The sequence below is a fragment of the Staurois parvus genome, unplaced genomic scaffold (assembly GCF_062004578.1).
Source record: "Staurois parvus isolate SC_StPar_1 unplaced genomic scaffold, SC_StPar_1.0 ptg002991l, whole genome shotgun sequence".
In the NCBI taxonomy this organism is placed as follows: domain Eukaryota; kingdom Metazoa; phylum Chordata; class Amphibia; order Anura; family Ranidae; genus Staurois; species Staurois parvus.
The window spans coordinates 4356-16982 of NW_028320787.1; the positions used below are offsets into that span (position 1 = coordinate 4356).

General features: G+C 47.4%; 1 protein-coding gene across 1 annotated transcript; it reads left to right on the top strand.

Annotated features, from left to right (window-relative positions):
- The first annotated feature begins 4994 nt into the window (after positions 1 to 4994).
- On the top strand, positions 4995 to 12327 carry LOC149428745 (uncharacterized). The gene is made up of 2 exons (XM_089667054.1): positions 4995 to 5003; positions 6311 to 12327. Exons 1-2 carry the CDS (start codon positions 4995 to 4997, stop codon positions 12203 to 12205), a joined length of 5904 nt encoding a protein of 1967 aa, XP_089523180.1. The 3' UTR covers positions 12206 to 12327.
- The last annotated feature ends 300 nt before the right edge of the window (positions 12328 to 12627 follow it).

Sequence of the window (12627 nt, forward strand, 5' to 3'; positions counted from 1 at the left end):
GGTAGAGACTGGAGACACATCTCAGGAGGTAGAGACTGGAGCCATGATACATAGAGCTGCCGGATTACTGTCACTATAGGCTCGCTGTAAAGGAATGCTTCCATTACTGTCTGCTGAGGTCTGCAAAGGGCCGCATGTGGCCCCCGGGCCGCAGGTTGGACACTAGGGTCCTATAGTATGCTGTCAGTCTGACAACTAGAAGTTGTGATGACGCCGACAGGCTGGAGCTCGCTCAGATTCCTTCTTCTTGAGATGTAAGCAATCCAGGCTGTACTGTCATTGGCGGTGCCTATGGGGAGCGATGGGGAGCAGCAAACTGCAATGTGTATTTTACAGACAAAAGCTGCTAATAGGAGAGAAGAAGTGCAGACATGGGGATTTACATGATGGTGTCACCTCCGAGCGGCCATCTTGGTCCAGGGAGTAGATGGTGACATAAATCGACGTCTGAACAAGGATGGCGTCATCCTTCTGGAGAGGAGATCAGATGAAGGTATTGTCAGGGGAGGACTAGGACACATGTGCATGTTTGCCATTATTGAGAAAACATATATCTGATACTAGGTCCTGTTTACCTGGTTCATAGAGTCCATGACGAAGGATTCCCAGAGCACTGGGGTAGCTAACGAGCCTAGCAGACTCAGCTTCCTATGTAGCTCCTTTTAGAAGACTATATCATATGAAACAGACCCTGTCGGCACAGAAGGCAACGTCCTGCAAGAGAAGATGTACTCACCGGCCTTCATTCACAATAAATGGCCCATAATGCCCCTCAACACATGGAAATGTAGTGCTCTGCCAGACATTGCAGCACGGGGACTTTGTAGAACTGCGATGAGGTGCCATTCAAAATGAAAAGCTCTGCCACGCACCAATGCCTGCCCCATGGGGGCCCATTTAGTGATGACATAAATCCCCGGTACACAGGGGGTCACCATTTAACTGTAGCACTGCCCCCGCAGGAATCGCTGAGTATTTGGGTCCCTTATAGTCCTGCACAGCCAGGCAACACGCATTTTCCATTCAGATCTGCATCCAGGAGACAGTAAGCAGTCCATGAGCTTTTATTAGGGGATTGTAAGTTGGATGGGGTGAGGGGTGTATGGGATGTCCAAGGAATGGCAATGGAGGACAACGTCCTGAACTATTTACGATTCTCTACAGCGAGAGATAGCCAGTGTCTTGGCAGAGAGGGGTGGAGGACATTGAGTGGAGGGCAGTGGAGGGATTGGCAGAGAGGGGTGGAGGACACTGAGTGGAGGCCAGTGGAGGGATTAGCAGAGAGGGATGGAGGACATTGAGTGGAGGCCAATGGAGGGATTGGCAGAGAGGGGTGGAGGACACTGAGTGGAGGTCAGTGGAGGGATTGGCAGAGAGGGGTGGAGGACACTAAATGGAGGCCAGTGGTGGGATTGGCAGAGAGGGATGGAGGACACTGAGTGGAGGCCAGTGGAGGGATTGGCAGAGAGGGGTGGAGGACACTGAGTGGAGGCCAGTGGAGGGATTGGCAGAGAGGGGTGGAGGACACTGAGTGGAGGTCAGTGGAGGGATTGGCAGATAGGGGTGGAGGACACTGAGTGGAGGCCAATGGAGGGATTGGCAGAGAGGGGTGGAGGACACTGAGTGGAGGCCAATGGAGGGATTGGCAGATAGAGGTGGAGGACACTGAATGGAGGCCAGTGGAGGGATTGGCAGAGAGGGGTGGAGGACACTGAATGGAGGCCAGTGGAGGGATTGGCAGAGAGGGATGGAGGACACTGAGTGGAGGCCAATGGAGGGATTGGCAGAGAGGGGTGGAGGACACTGAGTGGAGGCCAGTGGAGGGATTGGCAGAGAGGGATGGAGGACACTGAGTGGAGGCCAGTGGAGGGATTGGCAGAGAGGGGTGGAGGACACTGAGTGGAGGTCAGTGGAGGGATTGGCAGATAGGGGTGGAGGACACTGAGTGGAGGCCAATGGAGGGATTGGCAGAGAGGGGTGGAGGACACTGAGTGGAGGCCAATGGAGGGATTGGCAGATAGAGGTGGAGGACACTGAATGGAGGCCAGTGGAGGGATTGGCAGAGAGGGGTGGAGGACACTGAATGGAGGCCAGTGGAGAGATTGGCAGAGAGGGGTGGAGGACACTGAATGGAGGCCAGTGGAGGGATTGGCAGAAAGGGATGGAGGACACTGCATGGAGGCCAGTGGTGGGATTGGCAGAGAGGGGTGGAGGACACAGCATGGAGGTCGGTGGAGGGATTGGCAGAGATGGGTGGAGAACACTGAGTGGAGGCCAGTGGAGGGATTGGCAGACAGGGGTGGAGGACACTGAGTGGAGGCCAGTGGAGGGATTGGCAGACGGGTGGAGGACAATGAATGGAGGCCAGTGGAGGGATTGGCAGAGAGGGGTGGAGGACACTGAATGGAGGCCAGTGGAGGGAATGACATAGGGGGGTGGAGGACACTGAATGGAGGCCAGTGGAGGAATTGGCAAACGGGTGGAGGACAATGAATGGAGGCCAGTGGAGGGATTGGCAGAGAAGGGTGGAGGACAATGAATGGAGGCCAGTGGAGGGAATGACAGAGGGGGGTGGAGGACACTGAATGGAGGCCAGTGGAGGGATTGGCAGACAGGGGTGGAGGACAATGAATGGAGGCCAGTGGAGGGATTGGCAGAGGGGGTGGCAGATACAGAATGGCTAGTAAGGTAGATGTCCCATCATATCAGTGTGGAGGATGTCCCATCATATCAGTGTGGAGGATGTCCCTCCATCATATCAGTGTGGAGGATGTCCCTCCATCATATCAGTGTGTATGATGGAGGGACATCCTCCACACTGATATGATGGAGGGACATCCTCCACACTGATATGATGGGACATCCTCCACACTGATACGATGGGACATCCTCCACACTGATACGATGGGACATCCTCCACACTGATACGATGGGACATCCTCCACACTTATACGATGGAGGGACATCCTCCACACTGATACGATGGGACATCCTCCACACTGATACGATGGGACATCCTCCACACTGATACGATGGAGGGACATCCTGCACACTGATACGATGGGACATCCTCCACACTTATACGATGGGACATCCTCCACACTGATACGATGGGACATCCTCCACACTGATATGATGGGACATCCTCCACACTGATACGATGGGACATCCTCCACACTGATACGATGGGACATCCTCCACACTGATACGATGGGACATCCTCCACACTGATACGATGGGACATCCTCCACACTGATACGATGGGACATCCTCCACACTGATACGATGGGACATCCTCCACACTGATACGATGGGACATCCTCCACACTGATACGATGGGACATCCTCCACACTGATACGATGGGACATCCTCCACACTGATACGATGGGACATCCTCCACACTGATACGATGGGACATCCTCCACACTGATACGATGGGACATCCTCCACACTGATACGATGGGACATCCTCCACACTGATACGATGGGACATCCTCCACACTGATACGATGGGACATCCTCCACACTGATACGATGGGACATCCTCCACACTGATACGATGGGACATCCTCCACACTGATACGATGGGAAATCCTCCACACTGATACGATGGGACATCCTCCACACTGATACGATGGGACATCCTCCACACTGATACGATGGGACATCCTCCACACTGATACGATGGGACATCCTCCACACTGATATGATGGGACATCCTCTACACTGATATGATGGGACATCCTCCACACTGATACGATGGGACATCCTCCACACTGATACGATGGGACATCCTCCACACTGATACGATGGGACATCCTCCACACTGATACGATGGGACATCCTCCACACTGATATGATGGAGGGACATCCTCCACACTGATATGATGGGACATCCTCCACACTGATATGATGGGACATCCTCCACACTGATACGATGGGACATCCTCCACACTGATACGATGGGACATCCTCCACACTGATACGATGGGACATCCTCCACACTGATACGATGGGACATCCTCCACACTGATACGATGGGACATCCTCCACACTGATACGATGGGACATCCTCCACACTGATACGATGGGACATCCTCCACACTGATATGATGGAGGGACATCCTCCACACTGATATGATGGAGGGACATCCTCCACACTGATATGATGGAGGGACATCCTCCACACTGATATGATGGGACATCCTCCACACTGATATGATGGGACATCCTCCACACTGATATGATGGGACATCCTCCACACTGATACGATGGGACATCCTCCACACTGATACGATGGGACATCCTCCACACTGATATGATGGAGGGACATCCTCCACACTGATACGATGGGACATCCTCCACACTGATATGATGGGACATCCTCCACATTGATACGATGGGACATCCTCCACACTGATACGATGGGACATCCTCCACACTGATATGATGGGACATCCTCCACACTGATATGATGGGACATCCTCCACACTGATTTGGTGGCGGGACAGGAAAGGAAACTCATAGTGGGAATCCATTGAAATCCATTGATTGGGTAGGACGTGTCGCACTCACATGGAATAAATGAATGCCCAAAGATCCAGGTGAAGGGTATCTGCATATCACATGGAGCGATCGTCTCACCCGATCCTCCTTGCTGCTCACCAGCGATACTTCACTACCGGTGGGGGATGTAAGGTGGATGCCTCATTCCGGAACACCCGGCCCCGACACGTGTTGCGTCACCTGACTTTATCAAAGGACATACATAGTGTCCTATAGGAGCCACCTATTGAGCAGCCAAGGGACTTGTGCAGACTGGTAATCTGTTCTGGTTGCTCCGGACGACGGCACGCAGGAGGACAGTAACAGCAGGCACGTCCCTGACAGTAGGGGGTCCATATTGAGCAGAGTCTTTTATAGAGGCCACCTGTGGAGCAACGGAAGACTTTTGGAACTTCAGGAGCTTTTCTGGTTGCTCCGGACAACGGCAATGGCGACAGTAATGCTCATTTTCCTGGCATTAGCAGATGAATAATGAACACGGTCTCTTGTAGGAGCCGCCTGTGGAGAAGCGGTGAGACTTTTGGATAACTCCCAGCATGGTTGCTATGGGCAACAACAATAGCGACAGTCCTTTAATTCACAGCAGCAATCCCACTCCCGGCAGTACAGCACACTCCACTTTTCCCGCCAAGCTCCTTGACGCTTCCACTGCTGCAGACACTTTCCATGAATCATTGCCAGGGGCAACGGCCATGCAGGTTACCATAGGGACATCCTGGAATTACGAGCCCTCACAGGTACCACTACCCCCTTAAGAGTTGCTGAAGTTTTGGGTCCCCCTATAATCCTGCACAGCCAGGCAACACGCATTTTCCATTCAGACTTGCATCCAGGAGACAGTAACCAGTCCATGAGCTTTGTTTTGGGGGGGTTTTATTAGGGGATTGTAACTTGGATGGGGTGGGGGGTGTATAGGATGCCCAAGGAATGGCAATGGAGGACAATGTCCTGAACTATGTACAATTCTCTACAGCAAAAACTCTCTTCTTGGAGAGCTAACCAGCGTCTCCTGGTGTGACCCCCCAGACCCCACATACTCCTTTATCCAGTTGGATTGGGTGAATCCCTGGGCAGGGGATCCAGTACCTGTCACTTTAAAGGTTAGAAAATCCCAGACAGAAAGCTAATCCGGTTGTCCATCAGAGTGCTCCTTCCCCTTACTGGCCCAGGGGGTGCAGGTCTACTCACTCAGTCCTTCTCATATTAGCAGATGAGTCAGTGGTCCTGGCTCTGGGGGCCGATGAAGTCCCAAGGTTTCCTCCCTCCAAGTTTCCCTGCCTAGAGGTGATCTCCTTCCCATCTGGGCCTCCTCCAAGGTTCCTGCTCTCCAGCCTCACTCCTCCATCTTCCACCTGAACTCTCCCTGTTACTGAGCAGGCTCAAACACTCTTAGGCTGTCCTGGCCCCTTGCCAAGCCTCCTGTTGAGGATTGGCCAGGATCCCTTGAGAGTGCAGACCAGCCACCCCTTACCTCTGCCCACTGCTTCTAGAACTTTCTCCAAAGTTCTTGTGCAGGGGGAAGTCTCAGAGAGCTGGTCTGCAGAGCCTCTCAGCCCTGACCTGAATTTGACTCTCTGACTATTACTCTCTGGGCTGCTACTCAGCCTCTGTCTAACAATGTGAACTCCTGGCCCTCCTAGCCACCTAGGAGGGTGCTGCATAAGATTTTTATCATATGATAGACCCCATTAATGGGCATTGTGCAGTCTTTTAGAAGTCTCATCTCATGTGTGTTCTTCACAGGTAGCTGCCAGCTCCTCGAACAGAAATGATGACCTCGATTTTACAGAAATCCCCCAGCTTGATGATTTCGACCGTGAAATTATTATCCAACTTGAGAAAGAAGACACCGTCCAAAATGCTGCCGATTCCTTGTACAATAAGTTAACACACGGAAACCGTCCAAAAACTCTTCTAGAATGGGATGAGCAATCTGGAGGGTTCAAAGTAGTGAAACCCAAAGGAACCAACACTATTGAGATAACTGAGAACACTAAATTTACTGTGGTGGGACATGGAAGAGAAAGTGGAGGACAGCTGACTGTGGGTTGGAAAACGGCCGATCAGCTGGCAGAAGTCCTCATTAAACTTCAGGGACCAGCATCTCCTCTACACTGGTCCTCAAAACAAGGCAGCATTGAGGAAATAAGTGTTGTTTCCTGTATGGTGGGAGCTGGGGATAAAGGGGAAGGCTTTGTAAAAAAAATCTTGATAGGGCTGAAAGACAAACAAATCCTTGTTGGTTCGGTTTCAGTTCGTACAGTTGAGGTCATTGTAGGAAAGGATGGAAGAAAAGTGACCATTGACCCAGATGATCCAGCGTTGGAGAGCAGATACAACCCAGCACACAAGCGCAAATTCTACCTCGACAAAGACAACAATCTGAGAGAAGTGTGCGATACAACAGGAAGAAGCCCGGAGTGGCAGAAGAACGTGAACCTTGATGTGGAGTATGACCCGCTTGCTCCAAGAAAATTTCCAAATGATCCTCTGTATTATACCGAGGAAAATAGGATATATCATATTCCAGATAAGAACATCGACCAGTTTATCAAAGACACCATAACAGAACGTTTTACAAACACTGATACTCAATCTCTGAATACAGAACTTCTAACAGTGCATACGGCGTCTGCGATTGAAGAAAATTTTAGGGTTCAAACCATAAACAGCCTGGATGATTTGTTAAAAAATATAAAGTATCTCGTAGAAAGGTCAACTTCCAGAAGAAGAGAACTGCTACTAGAAAATGGAGATGCGTTACGGATATATGGCATAGAAGTGGACAACAATATTATTCTCAAAGACAAATGGCTTGAACTAACAGAAAGACAAAAAAAAAACCAGAATATTCTGGAAATTTTTAACAGAATAGAAAGTGAAATGATTGGGCAGAAAAAGTATTTCCGTTTTAAAAGTTACATCTATAGTATAAATTTAAATGACTTTTATGTGAACCTGTATGGGACAACAAACCAAAATGACTTAGCAGAAGTCATAGAACATATTAACGATGGTCATGTCACCTATGAAGATATGAAAAAAATGTTACACACAGAAAGTTTTGTGAACATGGCGAAACAATATATCAGTGGCCAAGAGAGTGAAATTGGGAGGACTAACCTCTATGATGGAATGGCTGTTCTGGCCACCCATGTATCTGAGGCGGTCAGAAACCCGGATATGTTTATCACTAATCGCCAACTCTGGGATCTTCACCCAACATGGGACCAGTTTGTTAAGCACAACCCGATGCTAACAGGGAAGACTTGGTCAGGAAACCACGCTGCTATAGGACTAGACTATGAGACATTGGGGGAATATAAACGTGGGAAGAAAACAGTGAACATGGAAAAGCAAGTTAGAGAGCAAACTCTGTCTGTGATGAAAGAATGGACAACTACGAAAAATGGACAATACTCTAAGAGCAATCCCGATAATAACAGACGACCAATAGAAATGACATTAGCTGATGTGAAAACAAAAATGGGGGGTGAGATTCAAGAATTAGACAACATAAACGTTGAGAGACAACCAAGGCAACAGCCTTTATCCGAAGATACAAGAAAGGATCTTCTAACCATCGAAAAGCAAGGCAGAGAAGATTCTCTTGAGACAGAGTTCCGCTTGAAGATGATGGAAGACGGGAAACTATTCGTGGATAAACTAACCAACAAAATTCGAGAACAGACACCAGAGGACCTGTCCAGATACCAGAAAATTAAGTCGGTTGAGAGATATGAAGATGGTGTGAAGATAGTTTTGCAGAATAAAGAAAACCCTTCAGAAACCAAGGAGATTTTATTACCTGGCATGGAGGACACTTTCAAATCAGAAGATGTACTCAATTCATATTTTGGGGAAAGCCATTCGGTTTCCAGTAAAATCAACCACGGCTTGGGAATCTATGGGACTTTGATGGGTTTTCAAGCCGTAAACCAGATGTTTGCTGAGGGACGGAAATGGGAAGGAGGTGTCATGTTAGCGCAGGGTGTGCATGGAGTAACTGAACTGGTCGGTCTTAATGCAGCAGTCAATGATTTTGTTGGCAACGTTGCTCAAAAATCAATAGCCAAGATCTCTACAAGTCTAGAGGAATCTGCAGCCGCAGAGTTCACAAGTGGTATGTCTAAACTTAGCAGTGCTGCTAGGGAAGTCCCCGTCCTCTCAGCAGCTTTTACTGTCTTTAATATATATGAGGATCTGAAGGAAGACAGTCCAATAGGAATAGTGGATGCCATGCTTGATGAAACTATATTTATCTCAACCTTGGCTGGTCCGGAAATGCTTCCAGTAACCGTAGCTTTAACTATAATACGTCTCGCTATTGATCCGCTCTACAATGAGATTAGGCACGAGCTTAATGCTTTACCTCCAGATGCCAGTAGATGGGACAAATTTGTGGCTGTTATCAAAGGGGTTGGTCTAGCCATAAGAGACGTAGCCAACGGTTTTCTGGACGTACTGAAACAAGTAAATGTATTTGGATGGATTGCTAACGTTCACAGCTTAGAAGAGGAGAATAGGAAGAGCATGGACACTGTGCACAAGCTGCAAAATGCTGAAAACTACTTCAAGATCTTTGATGAAAAGGATGGGGGTGTATGCCACAAAAGGATAGACTTTACCCAAGGGGAAGAGTCAGCCTATGGTGGAAACCTAAGAGTTGAGCTCACCGACCACAATTCAGTGATTGTCACCCTGACGGATCCGGTTACTTCAAAAAGAACTGAAAAGGAGATCCCGTTTGAGAATGATTGTGAAACTGATGATCTAGTTTTGGGAATCGGGGAAGCTGTAAAAATTGAAATGCAACAGAAAACTGCAACCGCTTTTTGGCTCATTCCTCTAAAAAAAGAGGAGGTCATTTCCTCTATGACTCTAGATGACAAATCATTATATGGCACCTACATAGGCAATGCCAAACCCAACCGCTTCTTTGCTGTGCAACAAAATGTCATTGAAGGCCTTTCTTACACTCTTGATAAATATCACTATGAGCTTTATGGGAGAGATGGCAATGATATATTCTTTTTAGGGCCACAGATGAGCTTTGTCCATGGTGGGAATGGTCAAGACGTTTACTACATTCCCCTTGATGGAGGAAAAACTGAGATTTGTAATCAAGCAACCGACAAAATGATGGACTTTTTAGTTTTCAACATTACATTTCAGCTAATAAGTGCCAGAAAAATAGACAACGATCTCAAGCTTTTCTACAACAATCTTCATGAAGTATGGATTAAAAAATGGTTTCTTGGAGACGAATACCAACATATGAGCTTTAAAAGTTCAGATGGGATTTTATTTGATGTTGGACAAGTCCAGCTGAGTGGAAACGTTGATTTACAGGCCGTGACTTTGGATTTTTCAAGTCAAGATTCTTCCAGGAACATTGACCTGCAAAGCTCGGATTGGAAGACAGTAGTTACTGTCATCGGGACAGACTTTGGTGAAGTCATAAATGGGAACCAGCTGAATAACGTGATTCAGGGGCGAGGTGGTGTAAATACTATTGCTGGTCGAGAAGGAAAAGACATGTACATTATACAAGAAAAGGGGAGCTGTGATACCATTGATAATTATGCCAATGATGACCAGATGGACATAGTGGAGCTGCCTATAGAGCTTGCCAGTCTAAAAGTGACTTTATTGCCCCCATATTCTCTGAAGATATGGGACTCCAATGGGAAGGGCTGTGTCATCATCAAGGATTGGAAGAGAGGATGGCAATGGCAGCACATCATATTCAAAACCAAAGATTTTGTAGTGTTTCAGGTTTCCAATACAACGGCAGAGCCAGAAATCATCCTACTGATGATAGACTATAGTGACTCCAAAGAAGGAGTAAATATGAACCTAAATTCCTTTCCAGGAAATGAGCATATAATGACTGTGATTGGCTCCTTATACTTTGATTTCATTCAAGGAAACAGTAGAGCAAACTTCATTCAGAAAGGACAAGGTGGAGGCCATTTAATTGGAGGAGAGGGCAGTGATACGTATATCATTGGGTGTGGCCCAGATCCCATCTACATTAATAATTATGCAGAGGATGGGCAGATGGATGTTCTTTATATTAAGGAGAAATACAGCAAACTGAGATTCCAAACCCCCCAACATTATGTACAAAGGTGTACCTTAAGAATTGCATCTTCTAGTCTTGAGATTAGTAGTGAAAATTGTAAAATTCTGTTAGAGAATTGGTTCGTATCAGAACGATCCAGACATTTACAGATGCGGACAGAGGATGGAGTAGTCTTCAGCATTCCCAGTGGAACCCAACCCGTTATATATGCCGTAGATAACTCCAGAGATACATTACCTATGGACGTTCTAGTCACCAGTTCTGGCATATATGAAGGGGCGACCAAGATAATTGGGCCTCCTAGATACATTGCTATATCTGGGAATGATAAAGACAACTACATTGACCCAGGGACAAATGGAGCATCAATGAGTGGAGACAATGGCAGAGACACCTACCAACTAAGACAAAATTACAAAGGCATTTATGAGATCAACAATTACGCAACTGACCAGAGAGTGGATTATCTTGTTCTTGACGTCAACTTTAAAGACATCCAGTATGTAATACAAGACACTACTGTTCCAGCCATTAAGCACATGGTGATAACTGCCCCGTCAGTTGCCAAATGGGAATGTCACCTTCTTCACTTTGGCATAAGTGAAAATTACAGACATTTGATAGTGCAGACCAATGATGTGTGGTTCACCTTTTCAGAGGAGAAATTTGAGATTCAGCCTTTATTTACAGACTACAGGCTTCTCAATGAAGAGTTGCATCTCAATCTCTCAGCAGGAATTCTTCATTCCTTGACAACGGTGTACGGATCTCTCCAGGAAAGAAACTTCATTGATGGCAATGCTTTGAATAACACAATTCTAGGGGGTAAAAATACAGATGTACTCTATGGTGAAGATGGGAGTGATGTCCTTCAAGGGTCGGGGGGGAAAGACTACCTTTCAGGTGGACCTGGAGATGACCAGATCCATGGTGGTGAAGGAGATGACCTCATCCTGGGTGAAGCAGGGAATGACCTTTTCTATCCAGGTCCAGGAGCTGATACAGTGTATGGAGGAACGGGATCAGATACCTTATTGTTCTTAGGGAACATCAGCAGTGAATCCGGTGTGTTTGTCAGTTTGCATCTTGGGTTGGGCTCAGGTGCAGACGCTGAAGGAGACCTCTACTTTGGCATGGAGAATATACTGGGCTCCAGCTATAATGACATTCTTATAGGAGACAATGACAACAATTACCTCTATGGTGCAGGAGGCAACGATCTTCTCCAACCAATGCGAGGATACGACGTTCTTCACGGAGGAGAAGGAAAAGATGTGTATAACCTCATAGGTGCCACCGGCACAAAAATGATAAATAACTTTGCCATGGATGGAAAAGACGACCTGATCTACATTGATAATTCTGACACTTTAGAAATCAGGCAGTTGAAATCCAATGATGACCACGAGTTATCCTTTTATTACGGCACAGAACCTGAGGCCAGGCTTAGAGTCGTATTCAAAAACTGGTACGTCTCAGAAAAAAACAGACATCTTCGTTTGTACAAGCACGGAGGAGGGGAAGTCGTTCTTCCCTGGGCATCTGGGTAATAGTCACAGCACAGGGTTTATAACAGGATCATGATAATGTCCAATCACATTATGTAAGGAAGAAATCCAGAGAATGAATAAACTTGTAAGAATAATACAGAATAAAGCTCTTCCAATCATGACGCACATCTGTCACATTTTGTACGTTTTTGTGTAGCCCTTCTGCCTGCAGGGCTTCCATTCCAGGGGTCTCGCTTTATTTAAGGCCTCGTGCACACTTGAGCTCCTAAATGCCTGTTTTACAGATGATTGACCTTTTTTATGACTTTAAATGCCCCTCCACATTATCCTATGTCTCCATGTGTGAGGTAGGTGGGTGGTGCTTCCTCCATGCTTCTCTTCCTCGTTGTACACCAAGAATAGGAGGCCTACCCCAAGGTGGGTTCCTCTGAGTTATGCTGGGCACCTGTTCTGGGGTCACT